Below are 26,175 nucleotides of genomic sequence, written 5' to 3' on the forward strand. Positions count from 1 at the left end.
ATTGGACGGGAAGATCCGAAAAGGAATTCATGACGTCACCTGAAAGCAAAAGTTGTTTTATTAGCAGATATCATGATGATATCATTCCCACATAGCAAAATTTTTCTGGCCCAGCTCCGGCCCACACAATCACTTTTCCCTCGGCCCAAATACCGCAAAGAATGACGGTACTGAAGTGGCCCAGAACTGGATTATAGACAAGGGTCACACATGGGCCATAACTGGCCCGAATCTCAGCCAGTTAATCACCCTTAACTGGCCCTGAACTGGGCCAAAACAGGTTTTATTATTGGTACCAATTCTCAGCCATAAGTTAACCATATCGACACCACTCTTTAACCAGAAACCCCAAAACTGAGCCATAACCCAGCCTAATCTTACCCAAACCATGTGAACTCAATCCTCGGCCCAAGTACCGCAAAGAATGACGGCGCTGAGGTGGCCCAGAACTGGATTAAAGACAAGGGTCACACATGGGCCATAACTGGCCCGAATCTCAGCCAGTTAATCACCCTTAACTGGCCCTGAATTGGGCCAAAACAGGTTTTATTATTGGTACCAATTCTCAGCCATACGTTAACCATATCGACACCACCCTTTAACCAGAAACCCCAAAACTGAGCCATAACCCAGCCTAATCTTACCCAAACCATGTGAACCCAATCCTCGGCCCAAGTACCGCAAAGAATGACGGCGCTGAAGTGGCCCAGAACTGGATTAAAGACAAGGGTCACACATGGGCCATAACTGGCCCGAATCTCAGCCAGTTAATCACCCTTAACTAGCCCTGAACTGGGCCAAAACTGGTTTTATTATTGGTACCAATTCTAAGCTAACCGTTTCAATACCACCCTTTCAAACCCCCAAACTGAACCATATCCCAGCCTAACCTTACCCAAACCATGTGAACAAATAAGTCACAGAAAAATTCTATATTTTATTCAATTTAAATTTTATTTAACAATAATACCACAAATAAATATTACACCTAGAATTGTGTAACAGTGTGAAGGCTATTTTATTTTGTACATTCCAAGTGTAACATCTTATTACAACCTGTAAAAGCCCTTCTTCTCACATTGCTCCTCTCATTGTAACTCCAATTACCAGCCATACCAACAGTCTGTCAAGTTTTCTTGCCCAACCAGTCCTGTAAAAAAATAAAATAAAAATAAAAATAACATTGAAAATGCATCAACTATTCCAGATTTACCAATATAGGATACTAATGTAGCTCTAAAACTCATTTGTATTAATCATCTTGTTAGATCATGGAAAGTGAGTGCCTTAGGCCAGAGTTTCAACTCCTTATAGTCTTTAGAAATAAAATAACATCCACTCAAACAAACAGACAGGAATGGGGGAGCAACTTACATATCATCAAAAATTAAACAATATGAAAGGAGGGGAAAAAGACAACTTTATAGAGTCGTTCATTCCTTATAATGCCCAATATGGTGGAAGAAAAACATTAGCATGCGTCAATGGTTAGCAAATTGAAAAGTTGCCAATTGTTTATTGCATTTAAATTAACCTCTAAACATTACCCAGGTTGAGAACTATTGTTTTAGACAAAAAATAAAAATTATGTGATCAATTTCATTCTTTCAATGTAGATATTTTAATAGTACAGTATTATTATTTTCTCTCAATCGCCTACGAATATAGCATACTGAAATGACTAGCAATACATGACAAGCAAAAATAAATAAGCAGTCTGTGATCACAAATAAAAAAACATGTACTTTTCATGTGAAACAAGCCACGATTAGATTTAGATCTCATACAATTATACAACCACTGAATCACTTTCAGCTTTATAAGTCAATTGCGGTTGCTGGATTTGCTGTGATCTTCCTATAATTTTAAAAGCATTAACATTACATTGTTTCGCACACATGAAGTACCACGCCTCGCCTAGGACGTTCCGCACCGGTCTATCGCACATGATCGCACCCCGTTCGCGTCTGTATAGGCATTCTCATGTTCAGGGGCAACTGAATCAGCTACCAGGCAAAAGTTCACTTCAATAAAGAAAAAAGTGGCATCCGAGTTTGAAATCAGGTATTAAAAAAGCGCCAAAAAGAGAGTGAACTTCACTTACCCGTACAGCGGTTGTCTGAGATGTCGTCTTCTTCTTCAATCTTCAGCGGGAGAAATTTCAAAAGACGCATCACGTGAACCAACCAGAAAAGCTGCTGTTACCATGGAGATCGCGCCGAAATAAAACAATAGTTGACTGCAGTTGTTTTAAATAAACTGTTATTTCGAAAAAAAAAATCCAGATATTACATTTTTAACATGATTTTGTGGTGCTTAAAATAAAAAGTATGGAAAACTTAGACTTGCATGTGGATTTGGTTTTTTTTGTTTTGTTTTTTGTTTTTTTGTTTTTTAATACAAATTTATAAAAAAAAACAAATTCAAATAAATAATAGGTTTAATACTTAAAAAAATCATAGGTCTAATACTTATCATGTTAGTAAATGTATATTTTTTAATGATACAGCATTTTGTAAACATTGCTAAAAAATAAATACTATATTTATTCATTATTAATCATTTTTTAAACAATTGGACATATATTTTTTCACTGACTCATTTAAGTCAATTTATATTATTATTATTATTTATTATTAAAATCTTAACACCTTTCAGAGGGGTCGGGGTGGGGTATAATCTTGCCTTGAAAATATAGTAGCAGGCTTATAATTGTCCAGTACACAGAATATGGCCCACAATCGCTACACTGATCTGGGCCACATACCTCCCATCCACAATCGGCCCAAAAGTTGTCTGCCGTCATGCACTGCCATCATTGCCACACTTGGCCCACAGTTGGCTGACAAGATGTGGGCCACACACCTCCCATCCACAATCGGCCCAGAAGTTGTCTGCCGTCATGCACGCAGTGCCATCATTGCCACACTTGGCCCACAGTTGGCTGACATGATGCATGCCATTGCCGGCAACACGCCAGCAGTGCCATGATGAGGCCACATTTGGGCCAAGTCTGTTTGCTATGTGGGTTGTTTATGCATGTCATACGATTGTGAATGTGGATTATGAACATAAATAGGGTGTTTAAAATCTGTTCTATTAGTCACACACTTGTACAGAGCTATAATCTGCTCATATTCAAGTCTCTAATGTTCTTTCATTAAATATTTCGATGATGAGTTTCCATATTAAAAAAGTGAAGGACTCTACTTTCCATTTAACACATCTTGAATGTGTAAACCCATCTGCCTCTTCAATCTGCTATTGTTGAGAGAAAGCGAGCCATTCTTTGCTATTGCATATGCAGATATTCCCCTGTGAAAAAGAATTCAATGCATATGTAGTGCATTTCAACATTTATAATCTTAAAAGTATAAGTTTTAAAGTTAAAGTAAACTTCAAAATAAAAATAAGTAAGTTTTTTTTTTAAACTGTAATTGCACAGCACTTTAAAAAATATGATATACGCAATAAGTTATGGCAACATGTTTTTTAAAAAAAATCTTTTTAATTTTTAAACTCAGTTTAATGTAATTTAAGTTGAAATGTGGTGATTGTTCTTTAAAATTTAAAGCAGAATTTTATCAAAATTATTTAAGCAATTTACACAAGATTCAACTCAATTTTTTAAGGTAGTTTGATATTATTTAAGTTGAAATAACTTGAACGACCAAGTTGATTTAACTTAAAAATGTAAGGCAGCAACTGAACTTTTTAAGTTTTTAAGTTGAAATAAACACAATTTTTTAGAGCGCAGATAATATGCATGAATGAAATAAAAGGCCACTTAAGTGCACTTAATAGTAGAGCACACTTTCAGGATTGTTTCTTAAAACATGTTTCACAGACCGGGAAGAGAGGGAGAATATGAGGAAAATAGTAATAACGGCGAACTGTTGCCTGCAGAGATGATCTTAGTAATGCCCGTGTTGTGTGGTAATCTGGAGAATATGGGACTGTTTAGCTGCAGAGACAGAAAATAAAAAGGTCTATTGCGTAAGCGACAGCTTGACGGCTGATGTGGTGAAATGCCCGCAGATTTAGGTCAGTTCCTCAGAACAAGCTACTTTTGTGGTCTGGATGTCCGCTTCATTCATTCAGCTGTCGCGGGGCTGGAAAACAAAACAATACACATTCTCAGGTTTGACCTTTGACCTTTCTGAGGGCTTTGAACGCTAAGAGATATTAAAGGGATATCCTGGACTCAATAGAAATTGTGTTGCTGCGGACAATAGTGTACGTGTGTGTGATGAAGGTGATCTCTCATTGCTGATACGACTGATCTTTCTGGTTCTGCATCAGGACGGAAGTCTTACTGGACGACAAACAAAAAGGTTAGAAAAAATGTCTTGGAAAAATCAACAAGATATTTCATAAACATAATCCACACAACAGGTGCACTATTTCTCCATCCTCTAAACATTCCACTGAAAGAATGTTCAGCAATCACATGTAACCAGTGGCGATGACATCATCATATACGTTACACAGGGGATGTAACCCGTGATGATGACATCATCATATGTGTTACACAGTCAATGTAACCAGTGGTGATGACATCATCATATACGTTACACAGTGAATGTAACCAGTGGCGATGACATCATCATATGTGTTACACAGGGAATGTAACCAGTGGCGATGACATCATCATATACGTTACACAGGGAATGTAACCAGTGGCGATGACATCATCATATACGTTACACAGGGAATGTAACCAGTGCCGATGACATCATCATATATGTTACACAGTGAATGTAACCAGTGCCGATGACATCATCATATATGTTACACAGGGAATGTAACCAGTGGCGATGACATCATCATATACGTTACACAGGGAATGTAACCAGTGGCGATGACATCATCATATACGTTACACAGGGAATGTAACCAGTGGCGATGACATCATCATATACGTTACACAGGGAATGTAACCAGTGCCGATGACATCATCATATATGTTACACAGTGAATGTAACCAGTGGCGATGACATCATCATATGTGTTACACAGGGAATGTAACCAGTGGCGATGACATCATCATGTACGTTACACAGGGAATGTAACCAAATAATCGCTTCTGCATGAACTGCTGTTCTTCCTCAGTGTTTCTGTCTCGTTCTCCAGCACTAACATCTAAACCTTCTTAAATCGAGACAGATTTTCTGGAGACGGGAAATAACTGAAGATATTGTGTCTTGTCCGACTCTTTATTACTCCCAGATGTTTAGAGTTATTTTTGGTGTGTGTGTGAGACACAGAGATATTTCACATGATGAATCCTTTGGTCTGAGCTTTATTATCAGTTTTCCCATGAATATGTTCTGGATAAATGAGCAGAAGTGTAAACAAACATGTTCGCCGGATCCCTCAGAGCATTTACAACCAGATGTGTGTGTGTGTGTGTGTGTGAAAAGTTAATTAATGGTTAGTAGGCTGTCTATATTGAAATGAAGTGTATTTAACAGTGATCATATCCACGAGTCTCTGGAATTGAAGAGGCTGATTATTTTATAATGACATTTAACCCAATTTTTCTGGCACAGTCTCTGGAATATTCATAATTGATTTTTTTTTTTTTTATTAATATTTTATCAATTTCCCTGAGCAAGTCATTTTTAAGTACAAGGAAAATGAATGAAAAGCGCTTTGATTGGGATGTTTGTCTCGGTTTAAATGACAAACTGTAAAACACTGTTTTACTGTATGTAAATAATACAGATGTACTCACTGTGACTGATTAACTAACAATCCTCACTCAACTTAATACTATCTGAGAAATGCCAAACGATCAATGTGAAACCAGACTGGACTGTTTCTGTATTTAACCAGATGTAGAGACAAGACAAGCAGACATCTGAAGGAAACTCGTGTTACTCGTTATCGCTGACGAACACATCTCACTGCTTCTCCTTCACTCACTCACAGAGAGTTCAGCAGATAATAAGACATCATCTTATAATGAGGAAGTGAATTATAAAACAATTAACATTTATCTACAATCTCAATTTAGCATAAATGTGTGTGTCAGCAATAACATTCTTAAAGCGATACTTCACCTCTGGAAACCCTTACGAAAAAGAAGTTTATTCAAGTGTGCCATTAGTATACTTCTCTTAAACTAAAAATAAGAAAGTATACTTTCAGTTTATTTTTCCTGTACTTCTCAGAAGTATACTTCAAATTACACTTAAGTGTACTTCACTTATACTAAGAGAAAAGCAAGTATATTTGTCCTGTTCTTGTACTCAATCTTGTGATCCAGAAATACTTAAAAGTATAATTAAGTATTCAAAGTATACTTGTATAAGTATTACAGTAAAAGTAAACTACCAGTATACCCATAAATTCACTTTTCAGTACACATGAGATACATAATTATGAACTAGTTGTGCACTTACTGTTACACTTATAGTACACTTATGTACTAAAAGTGGGCCAATTTAGTCCCAAGCGGTATTAAAATAGTTAAAATAGTCGCTACCCTAGGAGGCCACGCCCACTGGTAACAGAGCAAAGTTTTGATAAACAGGGTTGCAGGTTTACACGACAACGATAAGCTCAAACCTGAGAAGATTTTCCTTTGAGTTTTCTGGCCAAAATAGCATTCGTATTTAGTGGAAAACAGCGTCGTGTAAACAGCTCCAAAGTGCACTGATTTTAAACGAGTAAACAACAAAAACACGACACTCTGAAGACGATGACGTCACGTGTTCAGTCTATAGTGTTTCATCGCCATCTACTGGCCCAGACGCGTTCGCGGATCCGTGTGAATGAGGATTGTTTTGATATTGTTGTCGTTTAATCGTAAGTTTCATACGCCGTCAGGGTTTATTATGAGCAGATTGTCTGGTTGATTTGCCACACCTGTTCTTCATTTCTCTGCTGTTTATCCTGTGTTTACAGTCTATATTCAGCATCGGTGTCCTTGTCCAGCCCTGCCTGATGCTGGACGTCTCGTCCGGAAGCGCTCCTGTCCCCAGGGGTTATTGCTGTTTTATATTATTGTCAAATAAAAGCCCATTTCTCTTCTCTCTCCTGACGCACGCCTGCACTGAAACACGGGGACACGAGCTGCTGTTCTTCATCTGTCAGTTGAGGTATGGATTTCGAAATAAAGAGCAATGATTGTTTTTGATCTGGAATCTGTTCACTTCATATGTGACATGAGCTAAACTCCCTTTCATAGCCATACGAAGAGTGTTTGTGTGTCTCTGTTGTGCACAAACTGTTCTCAGACTAATGACTCATATATATACATATTCATCATCAGATCCTCATATTAGAGTGATTTCTGAAGGAAAATATACTGTAATTTACTGAAAATGTACTGTATTTCTGATCAGATAAATGCATCTGTGCTTATTACAATATTTGATGTAGCTTTAAAGGGTTAGTTCACCCAAAAATGAAAATTCTGTCAGTATTTACTCACCCTCATGTTGTTCCAACCCCGTAAGACCTTCGTTCATCTTCGCAACACAAATTAAGATATTTAAGATATTAAGATCGCTCCTGTATACAGTCCATAGGCTTCTTGAGGGAATGACTCGAAAAGTCATTAAAGACATCGTTAAAATTGTCCAAGTGACTACAGTGGCTCAATCTTAACTTTATCAAACGACGAGAACACTTTTGTGCGCAAAAACAACAAAAATAACGACTTTATTTCAACTATTGGTTTATTTCTCCCTCTGCGCGAGTCAGGTTACTAGTTTAATAGCGTAAGCTTCTGTTATTGTACGTCACAAGCATCACACACATGACCAGCGTCGGCCAATAGTGAGCCTACGTGTGACGTAGCTCTACGCAATCACACTACGTTAACTGACTACAGGCCCATGGAGAAGGAAGTGAATAGTTGAAATAAAGTCGTTATTTTTGTTGTTTTTGCGCACAAAAATGTTCTCGTCGTTTGATAAAGTTAAGATTGAGCCGCTGTCGTCACTTGGACTATTTTAACGATGTCTTTAATGACTTTTCGAGTCATTCCCTCAAGAAGCCTATGGACTGTATGCAGGAGCGATCTTAATATCTTAAATATCTTAATTTGTGTTGCGAACATGAACGAAGGTCTTACGGGGTTGGAACAACATGAGGGTGAGGAAATACTGACAGAATTTTTCATTTCTGGGTGAACTAACCCTTTAAATATGTTCTGAATTGTGGTCACGCATTTTAACGTTCAGTGTGATCCGTCACAATAGCAATAGCAATTAGCCTATTAATAAATGTTGTTATTTTCTCAACTGGTGTAGTTTACCAGTTTCTTGTGAAATGGGATTGCGGTGTGACGACGTGTTTCCACAGATCCATCGTAAATCTGAAACCATGAAATCAAAATGGTTTGTTCAAAATGATGTATCTGTGCTCTTATTGTTTTAATAATCTTGAATCAGAATATGCAGCATCTCTGCTCTCATGATGTGGGCGGGGCTTAACCTGTCACTCACATGAGATCAGCCAATAGCAACCCAGATAGCAAACTGGCATCGAAACAGCGTTGATCTGACATTGTTTTGCTCATCGAATTAACGTTGAACCAACCATTCTTTCAAAACTAACAGAAAATCAACTTGAAATCAACATTGTTTCAACGTTATGAAAGCAAACCAATTTTCGATTTTCATTTAGCTTTGAAGAATGCCGCGTCTGACGTTGGTTCAACGTTAATTCGATGAGCAAAATCAACGTTGTTTCGATGTCATGAGAGACGTCGTTTCCACGTTGATTCAATGTCAGTTTGCTGTCTGGGAAACCACAACCAGCCAATCAAATCCTCACAGACACAATTTTTACAAATGTTCTTTTTTTTTTCTTGATTTTTGCTGTAGTTTCCCATTAGCCACTCTAGAAGTTTAACACAACGATGGCGACTTCTGCTTCTGAACCGCAGATATGTGAAAGCGTGGATCAGAGAGAACTGAGCTGTGATATCACTAATGGAGTTTATCTGAGTCTCACAGCAGAAACACGACAGATGGAGGATCAGCAGACGCCGCCAAACCAGCACACACACACATTTAACTATTTAAGTCCACTTAAAAGAAATGATTTACAGGGACATATAAATACTATAGATGCAGTCAAATGCATGCAGATCTTCACAGTATTGAGCGTCACTCAGTTCTTTATGGATACAACTATAGCGTCGTCTCTGCCAGATATGAGCTAGCCATTCAGCCCTCTTTTGGGCATCCTATAGTTGTTGAAGCCCTTTTACAACCAGCCTGTGTGTGTGTGTGATCTAAACTGCCGAATATGAGCACAAGAAGTCGGCTCTTATAACCTAATTCTGAGATGATGTTTAATCATCTTAGTCACAAAGGCTTCGTCCATGCTATAATCAAAGGTACATAAGGTCACAAAGGTCACAGAGTCAGACCGCACACGTTCAGGTCCGGCCAGTCTGACCAGACGCCATAGCAGGCCCAATGGGGTCACACACACACACACACACACTCACTCAGTGTATCCTCAGGTGTGTGTATCGAGTGTGTTTCCTCATTAGGACGGCATCAAACGCTGATCATAAACATAATAAATATCTGGATGTTGTCCACAGTGTAAATGTTTATCTCGAGTGTCAGCGAGTGTGTATGATCACACACACGGATAATAACTCTGAGGAGACCAAGTGTTTATGATATTAACTTTATGCGCTTCATAATACAAACACACACTCTCCTTTGTACTGTGGAGTGAGTCACACACACTCCTGTTCCACACTGCAGTTAACCTTCTCTAACGTGTGTGTGTGTGTGATGTCAACCTTAATGATGAAATGTCAACTTTTTTTTACAATTTGTAGTGCATTTAAAGGTAGTGTAGGTCAGAATTAAAAAAAACAACAACTTTTTTTTTTTCCAAATTTCTTTAAACTTTCTGTATATATCAATGCATAATTGAAATCTAAGTACTCTGAAAAAGAAAGTATAAAAATCGAGTGTCGGTAGACCTCTCACGACTGTTTTAAAGACAGCTTATTATTTCCATTAACTCCGCCCCCTCCCTTCTGGGCTCCTTCCAGAGCCACGCCCCCAAAACACATGAACGCGCGACTCCGACCGCTGAGCTGAAGACACGTTATTTACCTGACACGAGCGGATTCTGGATACGCGCAAGTATGTCCTGTGTGGCAAAAGGGTGGTTGCCATGGTTGCGAGAGAGTGACAGTCGCCTAAGCCAATCCGTTGTTCCGTTGTTCGAAATAATGAGCTGTGTTTAGTGCAGATTAAACGGTCTAGAGTCACTCGATTTTTATACTCTTTTTTTTCAGAGTACTTAGATTTTAATTATGCATTGATATATATAGAAAGTTTAAACAAATTTGGAAAAAAGTTTTTATAAAATTCTGACCTACACTACCTTTAAGATCAGGATAGACTGGTCTCAGCGCCACATGAACAGTGCACTACACTGGAAACCAGCCATAAACACACCTGACACACACACACACCTGACACAGTCGTAATTAGACACACTAAATGTCACCCAATCAAAGTGCAAAACTACACAGCGAATCTCTCTCCAAAACCAAAGCTATTTCTCAGGCTTTTCAATCGCATGAAACACTTTTTTTCAAAACACCACACACAATTCTCCACCTAAAACACACAAATCTAACAGGAAGTGACTTGCGTTCCTTTTCCAATCAAAATGCTACACTTATTCACCAGGTCACACACACACACACACTCCTCACATGTGCAAACACTAATCACTTTACTTATCACTAACCAATCACTGCTTTACTGTATAGGCCTATAAATAGGTCAAAGGTCAGATTACCTGTTTTGAACAATGCATGCCAACAATGGACAGAGAGCAAGAGGAGGAGGAGGAGGAGGAAGATGATCCCTTAGAGAGGATTTACAGTGGCGTCCATAATTCAAACAGGTATGCAACTAGATAATGATATTTAGTTCATTAAATACGTATGACTGCATAGTATTGTATAGTATTATATTCTATTTATTTTACAGATGTTTACCCAGATAGCAAACTGACATTGAATCAACGTGGAAACATGACATCGAAACCACCATTGTTTTGCTCATCGAATTAACGTTGAACCAACGTCTTTCAAAACTAACGGAAAATCAACTTGAAATCAACGTTGTTTCAACGTTACGAAAGCAAACCAATTTTCGATTTTCATTTAGCTTTGACGTTGGTTCAACGTTAATTCGATGAGCAAAACAATGCCAGATCAACGTTGTTTCGATGTCATGTTTCCACGTTGATTCAATATCAATTTGCTGTCTGGGTATTTGTAGTTTGCTGTAAACAACAGTAATGTTCGTGTGTGTTTTTGTGTGAACAAATGTAGCTGGTTTATAAAATTGTGAACGTGAACGACGCTTAGGAGATTTGACGTGCAAATTGAAATATTCAAGTCTTCAATATTAAAGACACAATAGGAAACTCAATCGATCACTCGTTACCGAATCACACATTCAAACTAGACTCTGTCGTGTCGCGTGTCCTCATGAACACCGCGCGGTGTGTCTCTAGTAAACGCGTGCGTATCGCTCTTAAAGTGACAGTAGCCTAACATTCCTACCGTCTGTGTTTTAATATCAAACAACAAAAGACAAACAATCACTCATTCTCCGAATAACATTTGTAACTTTAACAAGGATTTATCTATTTTTCATGGCTGGTAAAAATATTAACGTCTTGTAAATTTCCGTCCGATGACGGGTGTGGCGCGAGTGAAGACGATCAGCATTGAGGGATTGTTTTTGTCAAATCTTTATGCGTATGGATTAGTTTTGCATACAGGTCTGAGCCTGAATATTACATGTTCAGAAGCATGTATGGAATGTCTGCACATGTCGAAGCGTGTATAGAAGTGACGCACGACTCTTCTAGAATTCACAATTTACTCAAATATTATTATTGATTTTGTCTTCATATTGTGTAGTTGTGCTTGGAGTCGATTGTTTTATGTGATAATAACGCAATGAAACATGACAAACATAATCTTTGTCCAGCCTGTCATAGAAAGCAATTATGAACAGATTTGCATTTGCATTTATAACTGATTATGTTGTATTATTTTCGCACAGTAGCTTCACTTTTTTTTGCCAATTTTGTTAAACACCTCAACCAAGTTTAGCGATTGTTCTTTTCTCATATTTAACATATTTTGATGATTTAATCGATCTTGTAGAGTCATTAAAACAAATTTCTCCTCTAGATGTTGTTTTTGGACACTATTGTACATTTGTAATATCTATAAAAACATAAAATACTGAAAATGTGTTTTTCTGGCTTATGCTAATCTCTAAAATTGATTTGTTTTTGCCAAAAATACTACTTTATATTTTTCTATCGTTTTTCAAAAGTTAAATTGATGAAAACAAAGTGTAGGCTGTAAACGACACGGTTGAAAACGACAAACACAGAACAAACATTTTAAAAGATGTCCATCTGAATATTACAGACTTTTATTTGCATTACAAAACAAAAATTGTGCATTCCAAGACGTCAACATACAAAAAAACACTGCATGACTTTAAAGCATTTGAGCAGAGATGTTACAAGAGCGAGTCTGTTAGGTGTCACTCAAATCCTTGGCTCCGCCCCCCGGCTCCGCCTCCTCGGCCTCCCCTTCCGAATCAACAATCTTCATCAGAATATCAGTGGTGCGGTTTACAAAAAGAGGAGGACGTGGGCACAGAAACAAAAAGGGCTTGTACGGTCGTCTGCATTTTTTTTTTTATTTTTTTTTTGGTTGTCCAATCACAATGCGACTTAGGTCATATTTTTCCGTTAAAAGTTAAACAGCGAAAAGACGTGAAAAAGAAGGCAATGTGGAATGTACAGTGCATAGAAGAGTGGAGAACGAGTTTCATGACGAGCCCGCCTGCTTCTCCTGTTCGATGGCTGGAAAACAAGAGCAAAAAAAAAAGTGTTATTGGGTTTCATAATCATAATTTCATGTTCCTCAAAAGGAAAGTGTGCGGAATCTTACTTTCTTTTGACGGCAAAGGATTTTTCTCCTGAGTTTCTGTTTTCTTCAGCTTGGTTTTGTCAAAGCTGGTCACTTCCTCGAGATTTGGCTTGTCAGACATGTTTGCAGTTGGTCTGAAATGAAATGGCTTGATATTAATGTTGAGAAAGAAACACACACACACACGACGATCCCCATTAATATTCATATACGTGACCGACCAGTATGGGCTAATTCCAAATGTTTCCCCAACAATTGGTATTTGGTTAGAGTTTATGTTCTAATGCATGACTAAATAATCTAAATATGCTATAAAACTGCTCAAAAGTGCAGTAACGCAGTCAGTATGGAAGAGGAAACGCTGCTGTTGCATCACAGTCTTGAGAAACCACCGCCCTTTCCTGCCATTCTTCTCATATTTCACTTCATATCAACGTTTCCGTCAGTAAAAACCTTCTTTCTGCTTTTGCACTGATCTAAGCGTGTAAATTCGAACATTTATGCAGTATTTTGAGGCGTGGGATATAAAAAATGATCACGCTTTACGTCAGTCATTCATGAACAAAGAGAATGCATGCATCTATTGTCTCTGATAAGTTACATATAACGCAAAAATCACCAAATATAGCGATTAACAGTCACATTTCGTGTAAAGCTGATGCATTTATACCACATATAACGTTACATGCGCCAAATGTGCGCGTGAGAAAAAGTAGCGTCTAAAAAAAACCCCGAAATCTAGAATATAATTAAGAGATTATAATAATAAAACGCATGATGTTATGTAATATATAAGAGTATTTAAAAAGAAAAGGAGATATTCGAGAGCTTACCAGAGTGTGTGTTGGTAGTTGAAGTGGTTTATTCTCCTGCAGCAGTGTGAGGAAAAGCGCAGAATCACAGCATTTATAACCAAAGATATGCAAATCAGGCGAGTGACGTCACCGGACCGTTAGAGGAGTCGTTCCTCCGCGGAGTCTGCGGGATCTATAAAACAACCGATTGTCTGAGGAAAACCTCTTTAGTCCAAGAAAGAATGGAAATATGCAATTATTTTGTATTTAATAAGAGTTTAGCAGTGAGGAACGTACAAGGAAGTCGTATCAACGCCGTTTGCTGACTCTGAAGTGAACGACGCCCTCTGTTGTGCGACAGTGACATCTAGTGGACACTACACACATCACATCCGCATTCTTGGAATATGCCCTACAAGTACATACATGTACTGTTTGTGTGAAAAATAAGTAGTGGCCTACATACTTTTGAGTGTGTAGCAGCAGATAAGCTAGATTTGGAACAGTAGGCTACTTCGTCCCGTGTTTCCTATCAGCGTTTAAACTGCCCTGTCAATCATCTTGTCACAATTAAAATCCTGCACATTCAATGACCGCCTCCTCATTGTAAAGATAATGACCAAACGCATCTTTGAAAACGTTCACAATGCTGTTGCAGATGAAATATAGGGTGGAATGGATGACATAAATAAATATATTTTTTGTCAGATAAAATACTGATCATTGATAACTCAAACCCCCTTTATCTCTTTATCTAAAAACTCTGCTTATGGTGGTCTCGCACATCCACCATGTTTGTAGTTTTTTAACACGTTTTATTCGTGTTTGTAGTTTGTGTTCGCATTTCCGGATTCTAATCGGGGGAAGAGTAGAGATTTTTTGGAATACTCATTTCAACATACTACGATTTAGGACACACTAAAACCAATTCTGAAAAGCCTACCTTTGAGGATGGATAGATAGTGTGAATTGGGACCCAGCTATGGATATTGTCACCACAGTAAAAAAAAAAAAAAAAAAATTATTTATTATTTTATTTTATTTTTAAGTTTTATTGTTTGTCTTAAAGTAGGCTAAAAAGTTTTCATAATTGCCTATATAATAGCCTATAACAAATAAATAAACTGAAAGAGTGTTTTTCATTGTATTTTGGATATTCACACAACAGGATCAGAACTGATTGTCCTGGAAAACAAGACAAAAAATAATGAAGATCATTGTTTTTTCTTCTTCTACATCGATTCTTTTCTGGATATAAACTGCTAACCTCCTGCCTTCTGTCAGCTAACAAACGCTATAATGCTAAACGCTAATGCTCAAATAAACAAACAAACAAACATTATTCTGCGCTAATAGATCACACCAAACATGTAGGCTATAACAGAAAGCATATTTTAGTGAAACAGGAAGTGTGTGAGATCATTTCCTGTTAGCTGCTAGCACACCACAGCAGTTCCTTGCTAAATCTGCTGACTTTCCACATCATTTAATGATAAAAATAGGAAAAGTGTTTCTTTGCACGATATCTCTCTCGTGTGTGTGTGTGTGTGTGTGCGCGCGACTGCGCGTGCGTGCAAAGAGTACCATAACTAGTGATTCACAAAAAACGAGTTTCTGTCTTAGATTAAAAAAATAATGATAAAAATTTTTGCAACAATTTTGCATTTCACTGGACCGTTTTGTGATGAAACAATTGGGGGTAAAAATGTTCCTGTGTGAAATATAAACAGAATGTGTGCAAAGAGAAACTGGAGTTGCAAATAACTTTAATAGTTTAAATTTTACAAGATTGTACAAGTGAGTTTCTGCCTTACATAAAAATAAACACAAGTAAATTACAACAAACTAATTAAAACATTAGTAACCAAGTGAAGGATTAATTTAGTTCTCGCTAACATTTACAATAAAGTCCATTATTAATGTTAAACTATCATTAACTAGTTGTTATCATTGTTAACGTTAGTTAATAAAAATGTCACCTCATGTTTTTGGAATAATAAATGTGTTAGTAAATATTGTATTAGAAAATGTCGAACGTAACATTGACTGAGATAAATAAATTCTTTAGGAGTATTTTATTGTTAGTTCATGTTAACTAACGTAGTTAACTAATGTTGACAAATGAAACCTTATTGTAAATGTATATGTGTAATGCATATATATATATATATATATATATATATTTTAGCCTACATCATGTATATATTATGTATACATCATATATACTTGCCTTTTTTGGAAACACAAAGTTTGTTTGCAAAGAGAAACATGTAAAATTAATTTAAAAAAAAAATTTAAATTAAAAAATAATTTCAGTTTCTGCGTTAAATGTTGAATCAGCTTGTTTCTACAAGTCATTTCAACTTAAATTATACTAAACTGACATTTATGAAATCTATTTTGACTTACTGATCATAGAGTGAGTTTCTGCATTAAAAAATAAAAATAAAGTACAAAACTCAATAATTAGTAACCAAGTGAAGAATTAATCTTCAAGTCATGCTTGAAATTTCATGCAGGCTCCAGAATAAAAGTGACGGACGAGTAAAACGACATCTTCTCCCTTTCTTCAATTATTATTAAAGTTTTTAGTCATATAAGCAATTAAACATTGTGCGTGTTTTATTCATGATAATAACGCAATAAAACATGACATCCTTTTTGTCCGAGCGGAGAAATTACGAACATGCAAAAACAAGAAATTCAATCAAATTCAACTTTAGTGTTATGTTCTTCCCTCATATATAATATATTTTCTGTAACACTTTACAATAAGGTTCATTAATCCACATTAACTAAGAATGAACAATACGTATACAACATTTATTAGTTAATATTAGTTTCAACATTTACTAATACATTATTAAAATCAAAGGTTGTATTAGTTAACATTAGTAAATGCACAGTGAACTAACATGAGCACACAATGAACAGCTGGATTTTTATTAACTAATTTTACCAAAGATGAATAAATACAGTAAAAAATGTATTACTCATTGTTAGTTCATGTTAGATATTACATAAACTAATGCTCAATAATGAACCTTAATGTAAAGTTTAACCATAATTTCCTCGTATTTTGATGGTTTAAGGGGGTCATCACTTCAATTTTGCCTGATAGTCATTGTGTGTCGTGGCTCCGATCGGGTCGGGGTCGCGCCTCTACTTGGTGGTGAAGTATCGGCTGTAGAGGTCGCTGTACATGGCCTGGTTGTCGACCCGTACGGCGTTGCGCAGGGATTGCCAGAACCAGGCCTCGGCGCACGGGGAGCGGGGCCACTCCAGGATGCTTCGGGAACACAGCCGTCTGCGCAGACGCAAGAAATGCGAGTGTTGAAGAACGGGCTCCAGGAGCAGCAACACGATCACGTCCTCGTTCTCCTCCAGGAGGCGCTGGTGGGCCAGGAACACGGCCAGCTTGAAGGATCCGCTGGTCACGTAACTCTCGGTCAGCACGAACACGGTTTTGCGGCTGTGCTGGATGCTCTGGGTCAGACTGTCCACCACCGGAGATCCGGGGAGCCAGTCCCGTTCCTCCAGGCAGATCGGAAGAAAGCGCTCGCCCCGTTCCTCCAGCTGCACCCGCAGGTGATTCAGCACCCAGTCGGACACCTGCAACATCCACACCGTCACTGACATGAGCTTAAACTGGGATAGTTCACCCAAAAATAAAAAACAGCCCATGATTTACTCTCACTCAAGCCATCCTAGGTGTGTATGACACTCTTCTTTCAGACGAATGTAATCTGAGATATTGTAAAAAATGTCCTGGCTCTTCCAGGCTTTTTGGTATAGTGAATAACTGTTTCTGTTTTGAAGTCCATAAAAAATGCATCTGTCCATCATAAAAGTGCATCTATCCATCATAAAAGTGCATCTATCCATCATAAAAGTGCATCTGTCCATCATAAAAGTGCATCTATCATAAAAGTGCATCTATCCATCATAAAAGTACATCTATCCATCATAAAAGTGCATCTATCCATCATAAAAGTGCATCTGTCCATCATAAAAGTGAATCTATGCATCATAAAAGTGCATCTATCATAAAAGTGCATCTATCCATCATAAAAGTACATCTATCCATCATAAAAGTACATCTATCATAAAAGTGCATCTATCATAAAAGTGCATCTGTCCATCATAAAAGTGCATCTATCCATCATAAAAGTGCATCTGTCCATCATAAAAGTGCATCTATCATAAAAGTGCATCTATCCATCATAAAAGTACATCTATCCATCATAAAAGTGCATCTATCCATCATAAAAGTGCATCTGTCCATCATAAAAGTACATCTGTCCATCATAAAAGTGCATCTGTCCATCATAAAAGTACATCTATCCATCATAAAAGTGCATCTGTCCATCATAAAAGTACATGTATCCATCATGAAAGTGCATCTGTCCATCATAAAAGTGCATCTGTCCATCATAAAAGTGCATCTATGCATCATAAAAGTGCATCTGTCCATCATAAAAGTGCATCTGTCCATCATAAAAGTGCATCTGTCCATCATAAAAGTGCATCTATCATAAAAGTGCATCTATCCATCATAAAAGTACATCTATCCATCATAAAAGTGCATCTATCCATCATAAAAGTGCATCTGTCCATCATAAAAGTACATCTATCCATCATAAAAGTGCATCTATCCATCATAAAAGTGCATCTGTCCATCATAAAAGTACATCTATCCATCATAAAAGTGCATCTGTCCATCATAAAAGTACATGTATCCATCATAAAAGTGCATCTGTCCATCATAAAAGTACATGTATCCATCATAAAAGTGCATCTGTCCATCATAAAAGTACATCTGTCCATCATAAAAGTGCATCCGTCCTTCATAAAAGTGCATCTGTCCATCATAAAAGTACATGTATCCATCATAAAAGTGCATCTGTCCATCATAAAAGTACATGTATCCATCATAAAAGTGCATCTGTCCATCATAAAAGTGCATCCGTCCTTCATAAAAGTACATCTGTCCATCATAAAAGTGCATCCGTCCTTCATAAAAGTGCATTTGTCCATAATATAATTCTACAAGAAAAATATCCATATTTAAAACTTTTATGATGAACAGATGCATGCATACTCTTATGGACAGAAATGGACAATAAGCTTCAGCAAGAACCAATGAGGTTCAGTCTCGTGTTACTCAGCACGTTTGAGCTTCAGTAAGACATTTTGGGGTGAACTAACTTGTTTATTTTTCAAAACCAATTGGCAGATTTGTTTTTATGGTTTGGTGCTTTGAAACAAGGTGTATAATTATATAAAGCACTATAGAAATAAGGCTGACTTGACCTGCTCGTCCTTGGTGTCGTAGGTGACGAAGGCATCGTAGAGGCAGCTGTCAGAGCTCAGGTGCTGATACCCAATGAATCTGGCTTTAAAATAGTAGAATAAGTAGGAGACGTCCCAGTAGAAAAGGTGCATACCGACAGCCATGAAAGTGGTGCATATAATGCACACAATGGAGAGGAAGTACGCCACAAAGGCCAATTGGTCATCGATGCATTCTTTAATGTCAAATTTTATTACAGGAACACCTTTTCTCTGTTCTGGCATGGCGCACGTCACTCCGGTCACCAATCGAGGGATTTTCACCTTGGTCTTAGAAATCCACTGACTGAATTCGAGTAGGTTGCATGTGCAGTGGAACGGGTTGCCGCTGAGCCACAGCATCTTCAGGTAACTCTCGGTTTCAGGTGGGAATGAGGACTGGTTGACCGTTATGAGCTTGTTGTGACTGAGATCAAGCAGTTTAAGGTTAACTGCTCCCTGTAGAAATCCATCGGAGAGCTTAGATATTTGGTTATGCTGGAGATCGAGGAACTGTAAAGAGGGAACATCACCTGACAAATTACTTGATATTTGAAAGATCTTGTTGTTACTTAAAATGAGCTCTCGGAGATGCGGGAAATGTCTCAGCATTGTCCAGTTCAAGTTGGCCAGTCCATTGTGGCTTAATCGCAACCTCTGAATGCTTCTGGGAAGAAGGGGATAAACTCTATCAGGGATTCTCTCGATTTTGTTGCAGGATATGTCGAGATGAGTCAGATTGGTCAAGTTTGCAAAAAGCCTATCGTAGGTTTTGTCATTTTCCCTCCACATCTTGCCAAGACTATTGTACTGAAACTGCAGCTCCTGAAGAGACGCGCTTGAGATGTTCTTGGTGGTTAATGTGTTGATGTTATTGGAGCTCATGTTCAACACCTTCAAAGAGGGCAAATATTGGATGAAATTCAGATTGTGCGTCACGCCTGGCACAGTGAAATAATGGTCGTTGTAACTAAGGTCCAGCATCTCAAGACTCTGTAACTCTCGGAAGGCGCGATCGTACGCCAGATCAATTTTGTTGTAGGACAAATCAAGGTATTTGAGACCTGGAAGCAATGTGAACTCGGATCCATTCGGAGCTGTGGCAAAGCCATTCCTGGAGAGATTGAGGCAAGATATGTTCCCGTAACTGTCAAACTGTTGCGGAGAAATTAGGAATAGGTTATTTCGACTGAGGTCCAACACTCGGCCGGTGGCGTAGCACTCTGGCTTCACGAGAAATTTTGGAACATCGTAAGAATGATCTTTAGGTTCTGGTTCTGACATCGAGAGGGGTGGGGATTTGAAACCAACACCTGCGTCATTTCTCAAGTTCTTATTTAAGATCACCGGGTAAAATCTGTTTTCCGAAAGATAGAGTAGTTTCACGTGTTGGAAGTTTTCAAATACTTTCAAATCTGCATGCACAATGAAGTTTACCCCTACATCCAACACAGAGAGATTTTTTAAGCCATACAGAGAGCTGAGGGTATCCTTTTGGATTTCTTGAAACACCAAACCTCGAATGTGCAACTTCCTTAGAGAGGTCAAGTTTGCGAAGCTGGGTGATAGTATAATTGTTTCCGGGTAACTCTTGAGGGCATAGTTAAAGGAAAGATCGAGTTTGGTTAGCAGTGGCAGATTACTCAAGAACACTTTCGCTTTAACTGCTTGGGCCAAAAAATTAAACGATAGGTTGAGGTCCTCAAGCTTCGTAATGTTGGCGAGCCAACTGGGGTCTATCGACGTGATCGAATTCCCTGCGAGGTACAGAATCTGCAGCTGTCCAAGGTTGGCAAAAGCTTGTGGATGGATTTTAATAGAATTATTTTTACAAGGAACACATGGATACGGAGCGTTATAACACCGTGGACAGTTTCCTTGGATTTTTAGACATGTCAGATTGTCGAGTCCTTGGAAATCATGCTCTCCGACGTACGCAATTTTGTTTGAATCGAGCTCAAGAGTCCTTAAAGACCCTGGTAATCCTCTGGGCACTTGAGTTAGGTTGTTGTACGACAACTTAAGAACTTCCAATCTCGTCAGGACTGTGAAACTTCCACTTTCTATGGCATAATCTCTTGAGCAAGGATTCCAGTAGTAGCAGTTTTTCGACAGATGAAGATGTGTCAGATTGGGCACATGCACAAAGGATGTCGAGTTCAACTGGGTGATCTTGTTCACTTCAAGAAATAGTTCCAACAGGTTTTTTGGAAGATTTTTTGGTACGGATTTTAGACCGATCCCACTGAGCTCCAGCGTACGTAACTTGGTCAAATTCCAAAACTCCTTGTCAGCAATAACAATCTTGGCCCCCTTATTCGCCCAGTTCAGATTTAAAACGGTCAGATTCTCCAGTTGTAGGAAAACTCCCGATGTTAAGTTCTTGATCCTGTTCTCTGATAGGTCAAGGCTGGTGGTGTTTGTCATGAGCGCCGGCACGTCTTTGAGTCCACGTCCGCGACAGTTCATCACAATCGTCATCTCAGTTTTGTTCTCATGTATATCGCAGGGATGAGTCTTCAGGGTCCTCACGTCCAGTTGGCACAGGGTTAGCGAGATCTTCAATGTCATAAAAAGCCAGACTTCTGATTTTATCACCTTTGGGAATATGAAACAAAGAGTTTTTAAACGACATTGCGCAAAGACAAAAGGAAAATGATTATTTGTTAATAAATATTATTGCTACAGTATTGCAGTTTACTGTTACGGAACTAATAGCACGACAGATCATGCACTTTTTTCAAACATTTCAGGATATATTTATTTTATTGTGTTAGGACAAATACACAAAGTTTTAAATCTACAGCTTATCCTGTTAAAGGGTTAGTTCACCCAAAAATGAAAATTCTGTCAGTATTTACTCACCCTCATGTTGTTCAACCCCGTAAGACCTTCGTTCATCTTCAGAACACAAATTAAGATATTTAAGATATTAAGGTCACTCCTGCATACTAGTCCATAGGCTTCTTGGGGGAATGACTCTTGCTGGCATCGAAAAGTCATTAAAGACATCGTTAAAATAGTCCAAGTGACTACAGGGGCTCAATTTTAACTTTATCAAACGATGAGAATACTTTTTGTGCGCAAAAAACAAACAAAAATAACGACTTTATTTCAACTATTCACTTCCTTCTCCATGGGCCTGTAGTCAGTTAACGTAGTGTGATTGCGTAAAGCTACGTCACACGAAGGCTCACTATTGGCCGACGCTGGTCATGTGTGTGTGATGCGTGTGATGTACAATAACAGAAGCTTACGCTATTAAACTAGTAACCTGACTCGCGCAGAGGGAGAAATAAACCAATAGTTGAAATAAAGTCGTTATTTTTGTTGTTTTTGCGCACAAAAGTGTTCTCGTCGTTTGATAAAGTTAAAATTGAGCCCCTGTAGTCACTTGGACTATTTTAACGATGTCTTTAATGACTTTTCGATGCCAGCAAGAGTCATTCCCTCAAGAAGCCTATGGACTAGTACGCAGGAGTGATCTTAATATCTTAAATATCTTAATTTGTGTTCCGAAGATGAACGAAGGTCTTACGGGGTTGAACAACATGCGGGTGAGTAAATACTGACAGAATTTTCATTTTTGGGTGAACTAACCCTTTAACTGTCACCCCCCATTTATTGAATAGACATGGAAATGCACATTTCGAACTTAAATGGTTGTAATTCAAGAATGCTTTGGAATAGGCATAAAATGGAATAAAAAAGGCATAAAAAAAATTAATCATTCATATTTTATATAAAACATACATTTTCAAGCTACTCTAAAACTGCAGAAAAATAAAAGCCTGAACAAGTTGTGTTTTAAAATAAAACTTTAGGTTGATATCTCAAAAAATGAGCTTTCAGTGAGATTTTGTTTGGGCGCAGTACCACACTTTTCCACTAGGGCACAACCAGACTCCATTACTGCCCATATAAGGGCGCCTCCATTTCCATATGAGTTTTGAGTGATCTGAACCATCATTTACATGATTTTCATACAATTTATTAAGTAGAGATCCTATTGACTTTATGCACAGCTGCAGTACTTCCTGAACTTAAGCCAGCTCCCTTGTTTCCTGTTTGCCATTATTGGCCAAGCTTGATTAATTCAGGTGTGTCTGATTATTGTTGCCGTGACTACTGAGGTCAGGCACACCTGAACTAATCAATTTGGCCAATAATGACAAACAGGAAACAAGGGAGCTGGCTTAATTTCAGATTCTGATGTGAATTCAACCTCTAAGAAACACGTATGTGTGTTATAGCTTCCTGCCACATCACAAATGGTGATTTTTTAAAACATTTCCAGACCTTTTTTTCTAAAATAATTGAATGGATGCTATCTTTTAAACTCTTGGCAGGAAATCAAACTGAGGTTTCTACCTTTTTTTCATGATTTTTCATGTTCATCGCTATTTCAAAATAAAGGTCTGAACCCACCTAAGGAGTATGAAAATATTCTTGTTGCAAATTGATAAATTATGGCTCCTGTGTAATTTATTTTTAAAATCAGTCACCAAATATGGAAACTAGAGATTGTAAGCTTTCAAATGATATATAGTTTTTCAATATTACATAAGGTCTTTTCTATTGTTTTAAAAATATAATGGCAAGCGTCCCACCTGTGGGACGGTGACAGTGAAGGAAAATGTTTCATTCATTCATAAAGTAATAATCATGGGTCTTCTAATTTTCCTTAAAAAATTAAAAGGTAAAAATTAAAAATATTGTGTATATGTCATGAAGAAAAGTGTTGTACAGAAATTTCACTAAGAAAACCAAGAGATACCTTTTCCTAATTTTTAAGAAAATTTCTGTAATCTTCTTTAAGGACACATACACAATTTTGAGGCTTGAGTTGAGGAACCGATTAAGCTGATAAAATTAAGGGGGAAAAGGCTATCCATTTATTTAGAATTAGTTCAATAATGCGGTTTTATTTAGAGACGCCATTGTTCCCAGCATGCTTTGCACATGGCAGGAAATGAAGAGTAAATATAGAATCATGTGTTATTGTTTGTGTTTTTGAGTAAAGGGAAACATCTGTTAATGTTTAATATTCAGTAATGTTTAAAAAGGTTGAAATTGACCGTTACCATTTTAATATTGAGAATAACTGCGTATATTACTATTCTGAAGCATGATGCTTTGATCATTGAACAATAACTTTGCTAGTGATAGTGCGATAACAAGTTTGTTGCTGTGCTAGTATCATAATAGTCTTAATAATCACACAATATATCAGTTAATTTCCATTCACTCCAATTCTCACACTTTAGAGAGTCAACTTAAAGTAAAAATATTAAATTCATTGTGTCTATAGACTAAATAACTTAGGGGACTTGACATTATCGATTGCATAAAAGAAATAAAGCCCTAAATATGACAAGTGTGAGAGTTTTGTTCACATTAATTGTGAAAATTATACCGAAGCGGAAAAAACCCAAACCGTTATCAAATTCCCAGTTAATGCATTAATTGACGATAACTACTGAAACCTTAAAGTGTTAACAAACATTATTCCTTATTAAAGCAATGCATTTTATAAGTGCACAACGCATTTGTTTTTAACTATAAACAACAACATATGCAATCAAAAAATAATATTGTCTCGTTAAAACCAAAAATCACCCCAATCATCAACATTTAACTCATTTAAGTAAGTTTAATGTAATTTAAGTTGATATGACTTAAACATCCAAGTTGATTGTACTTAAATGTAACGCTGCAACTTTTTTACAATGCACAACAAACAACAACTACCACAAATAATTGTATAAATAGAGTTTCTTACCATGGTAGCAATGTCCCTGTGCAACTAATGCACGGCTTACACCCAAGACAAGTGAACACGAGTCTGGTGATGCACACAGTTGCATTTAGAAACAGGAAGTTTTGGTTTAACTGTTAAACTCTTTTAACACCAATAGATCTGTAAATGTCGCGTGTCATTGCCAGCTGCCTGTCCACCACTGATATAAACCGGTGTGTTTGATCAAACTCATTTAATGTCTTTCATCATTAGTCAGATCGTACTGGTCGTGTGGATCCGTGCAGCCACAAACTTTCCATCATAAGAGAGGAAGTTCGGCCTACATGGTTCCTTCTTCTCAGGGGCACGGTTGCACAAATCACATGGACATTTACACACGTTAGAGACTTTACTTCAGAAATCGAAACTGGAAAAGACCTTCATGCATCATAATTTCAACATATTGTTTCCGCTCCGCACGGTCAGTTATGGATCTGCAGTCGGTGTGTTTTGGGGAATCTGTATGAGATGCGGTGTGTTAAAGGTCATGTTTACTGTAAAAATGCAGACTCACTGTAAGTCAATCACTTCCTTATAAAAGTGAAACACTGGGCAAAGCAGTGCCACAGAAATCACACACATGGAAATGATAACATCAGTGTGCATGTTTTGGCAGAATAAAATCAACTATCCTCTGCAAAACCGCAATAGTATTTCTGTCATATAAAAGGCCTGGGGATTTCCACTATGATTATGATGAAACTTCTAAAAATATATTCTATAACTGAATTAGGGGCACTTTCAACATGTTCAATCCCAAACTCACTAACAAATGAACACATGTATATCTGACTCATAAATGCAAACATTCTCTGTTTTCCAACATGATGGAATATCCAAACATTCTTACATCAAGACACATTTACTGGAGAAGCAACATTACTGAAGATATTAAGTCTTGTTTAATGTAAAATTATCGAAATTTAGAGAGTTTACGCATTCAAATCCTTTCCCCCCCTTTAAATTAAGTTTAATTTTCAGATTCACTGGCAGATTTTTTTTTCTAATTCTGAGCATAAACTCACTAAATTTAGATTTATGTAGAAATCAATTACCTCATAGTTCAGGCGAGGACACGCTGTGTCGCTCCGGCCCCTCGGGGCCCCTGCTCAACTCGCCTGTGGAGACTCGACGCTTCAGTGATTCAAAAAACTGAAATATACTTATAAATGTACATTGATTGATCTGCAAGCATGATATTTGACAAAAACATTCTTCTTAATAAAATAGAAATATAAAAAATTCTGAATTTTTTATTTGGAGGACGGAATAAATAAAACACA

At 37.5% G+C, this 26,175-nt stretch overlaps 2 protein-coding genes across 2 annotated transcripts; both read right to left on the bottom strand.

Annotated features, from left to right (window-relative positions):
* Window positions 1–12,439: 12,439 nt before the first annotated feature.
* On the bottom strand, window positions 12,440–13,949 carry tmsb4x (thymosin beta 4 X-linked). Its single transcript, XM_039671450.2, has 3 exons — window positions 13,801–13,949; window positions 12,989–13,101; window positions 12,440–12,900 (listed from the first exon to the last, which is right to left on the bottom strand). The coding sequence occupies exons 2-3, from the start codon at window positions 13,086–13,088 to the stop codon at window positions 12,866–12,868; spliced, it is 135 nt and encodes a 44-aa protein (XP_039527384.1). The 5' UTR covers window positions 13,089–13,101; window positions 13,801–13,949; the 3' UTR covers window positions 12,440–12,865.
* A 1,561-nt stretch (window positions 13,950–15,510) lies between these two features.
* Window positions 15,511–25,156, bottom strand: tlr8a (toll-like receptor 8a). The gene is made up of 3 exons (XM_039671471.2): window positions 24,875–25,156; window positions 19,075–21,690; window positions 15,511–17,373 (listed from the first exon to the last, which is right to left on the bottom strand). Exons 1-3 carry the CDS (start codon window positions 24,875–24,877, stop codon window positions 16,924–16,926), a joined length of 3,069 nt encoding a protein of 1,022 aa, XP_039527405.2. The 5' UTR covers window positions 24,878–25,156; the 3' UTR covers window positions 15,511–16,923.
* Window positions 25,157–26,175: the final 1,019 nt, after the last annotated feature.

This window comes from Pimephales promelas, chromosome 7 (assembly GCF_988280905.1).
Source record: "Pimephales promelas chromosome 7, fPimPro1.hap1.1, whole genome shotgun sequence".
Lineage (NCBI taxonomy): Eukaryota > Metazoa > Chordata > Actinopteri > Cypriniformes > Leuciscidae > Pimephales > Pimephales promelas.

Excerpts from the sequence above, each read along its gene's own strand:
- tmsb4x (XM_039671450.2), bottom strand. The coding sequence starts at position 13,088 with ATGTCTGACAAGCCAAATCTCGAGGAAGTGACCAGCTTTGACAAAACC. Across the intron at positions 12,901-12,988 it reads TCCTTTGCCGTCAAAAGAAA|CCATCGAACAGGAGAAGCAG; the intron begins GTAAGATTCCGC and ends CTTGTTTTCCAG.
- tlr8a (XM_039671471.2), bottom strand. Across the intron at positions 17,374-19,074 it reads ACGACACCAAGGACGAGCAG|GTGTCCGACTGGGTGCTGAA; the intron begins GTCAAGTCAGCC and ends TGGATGTTGCAG.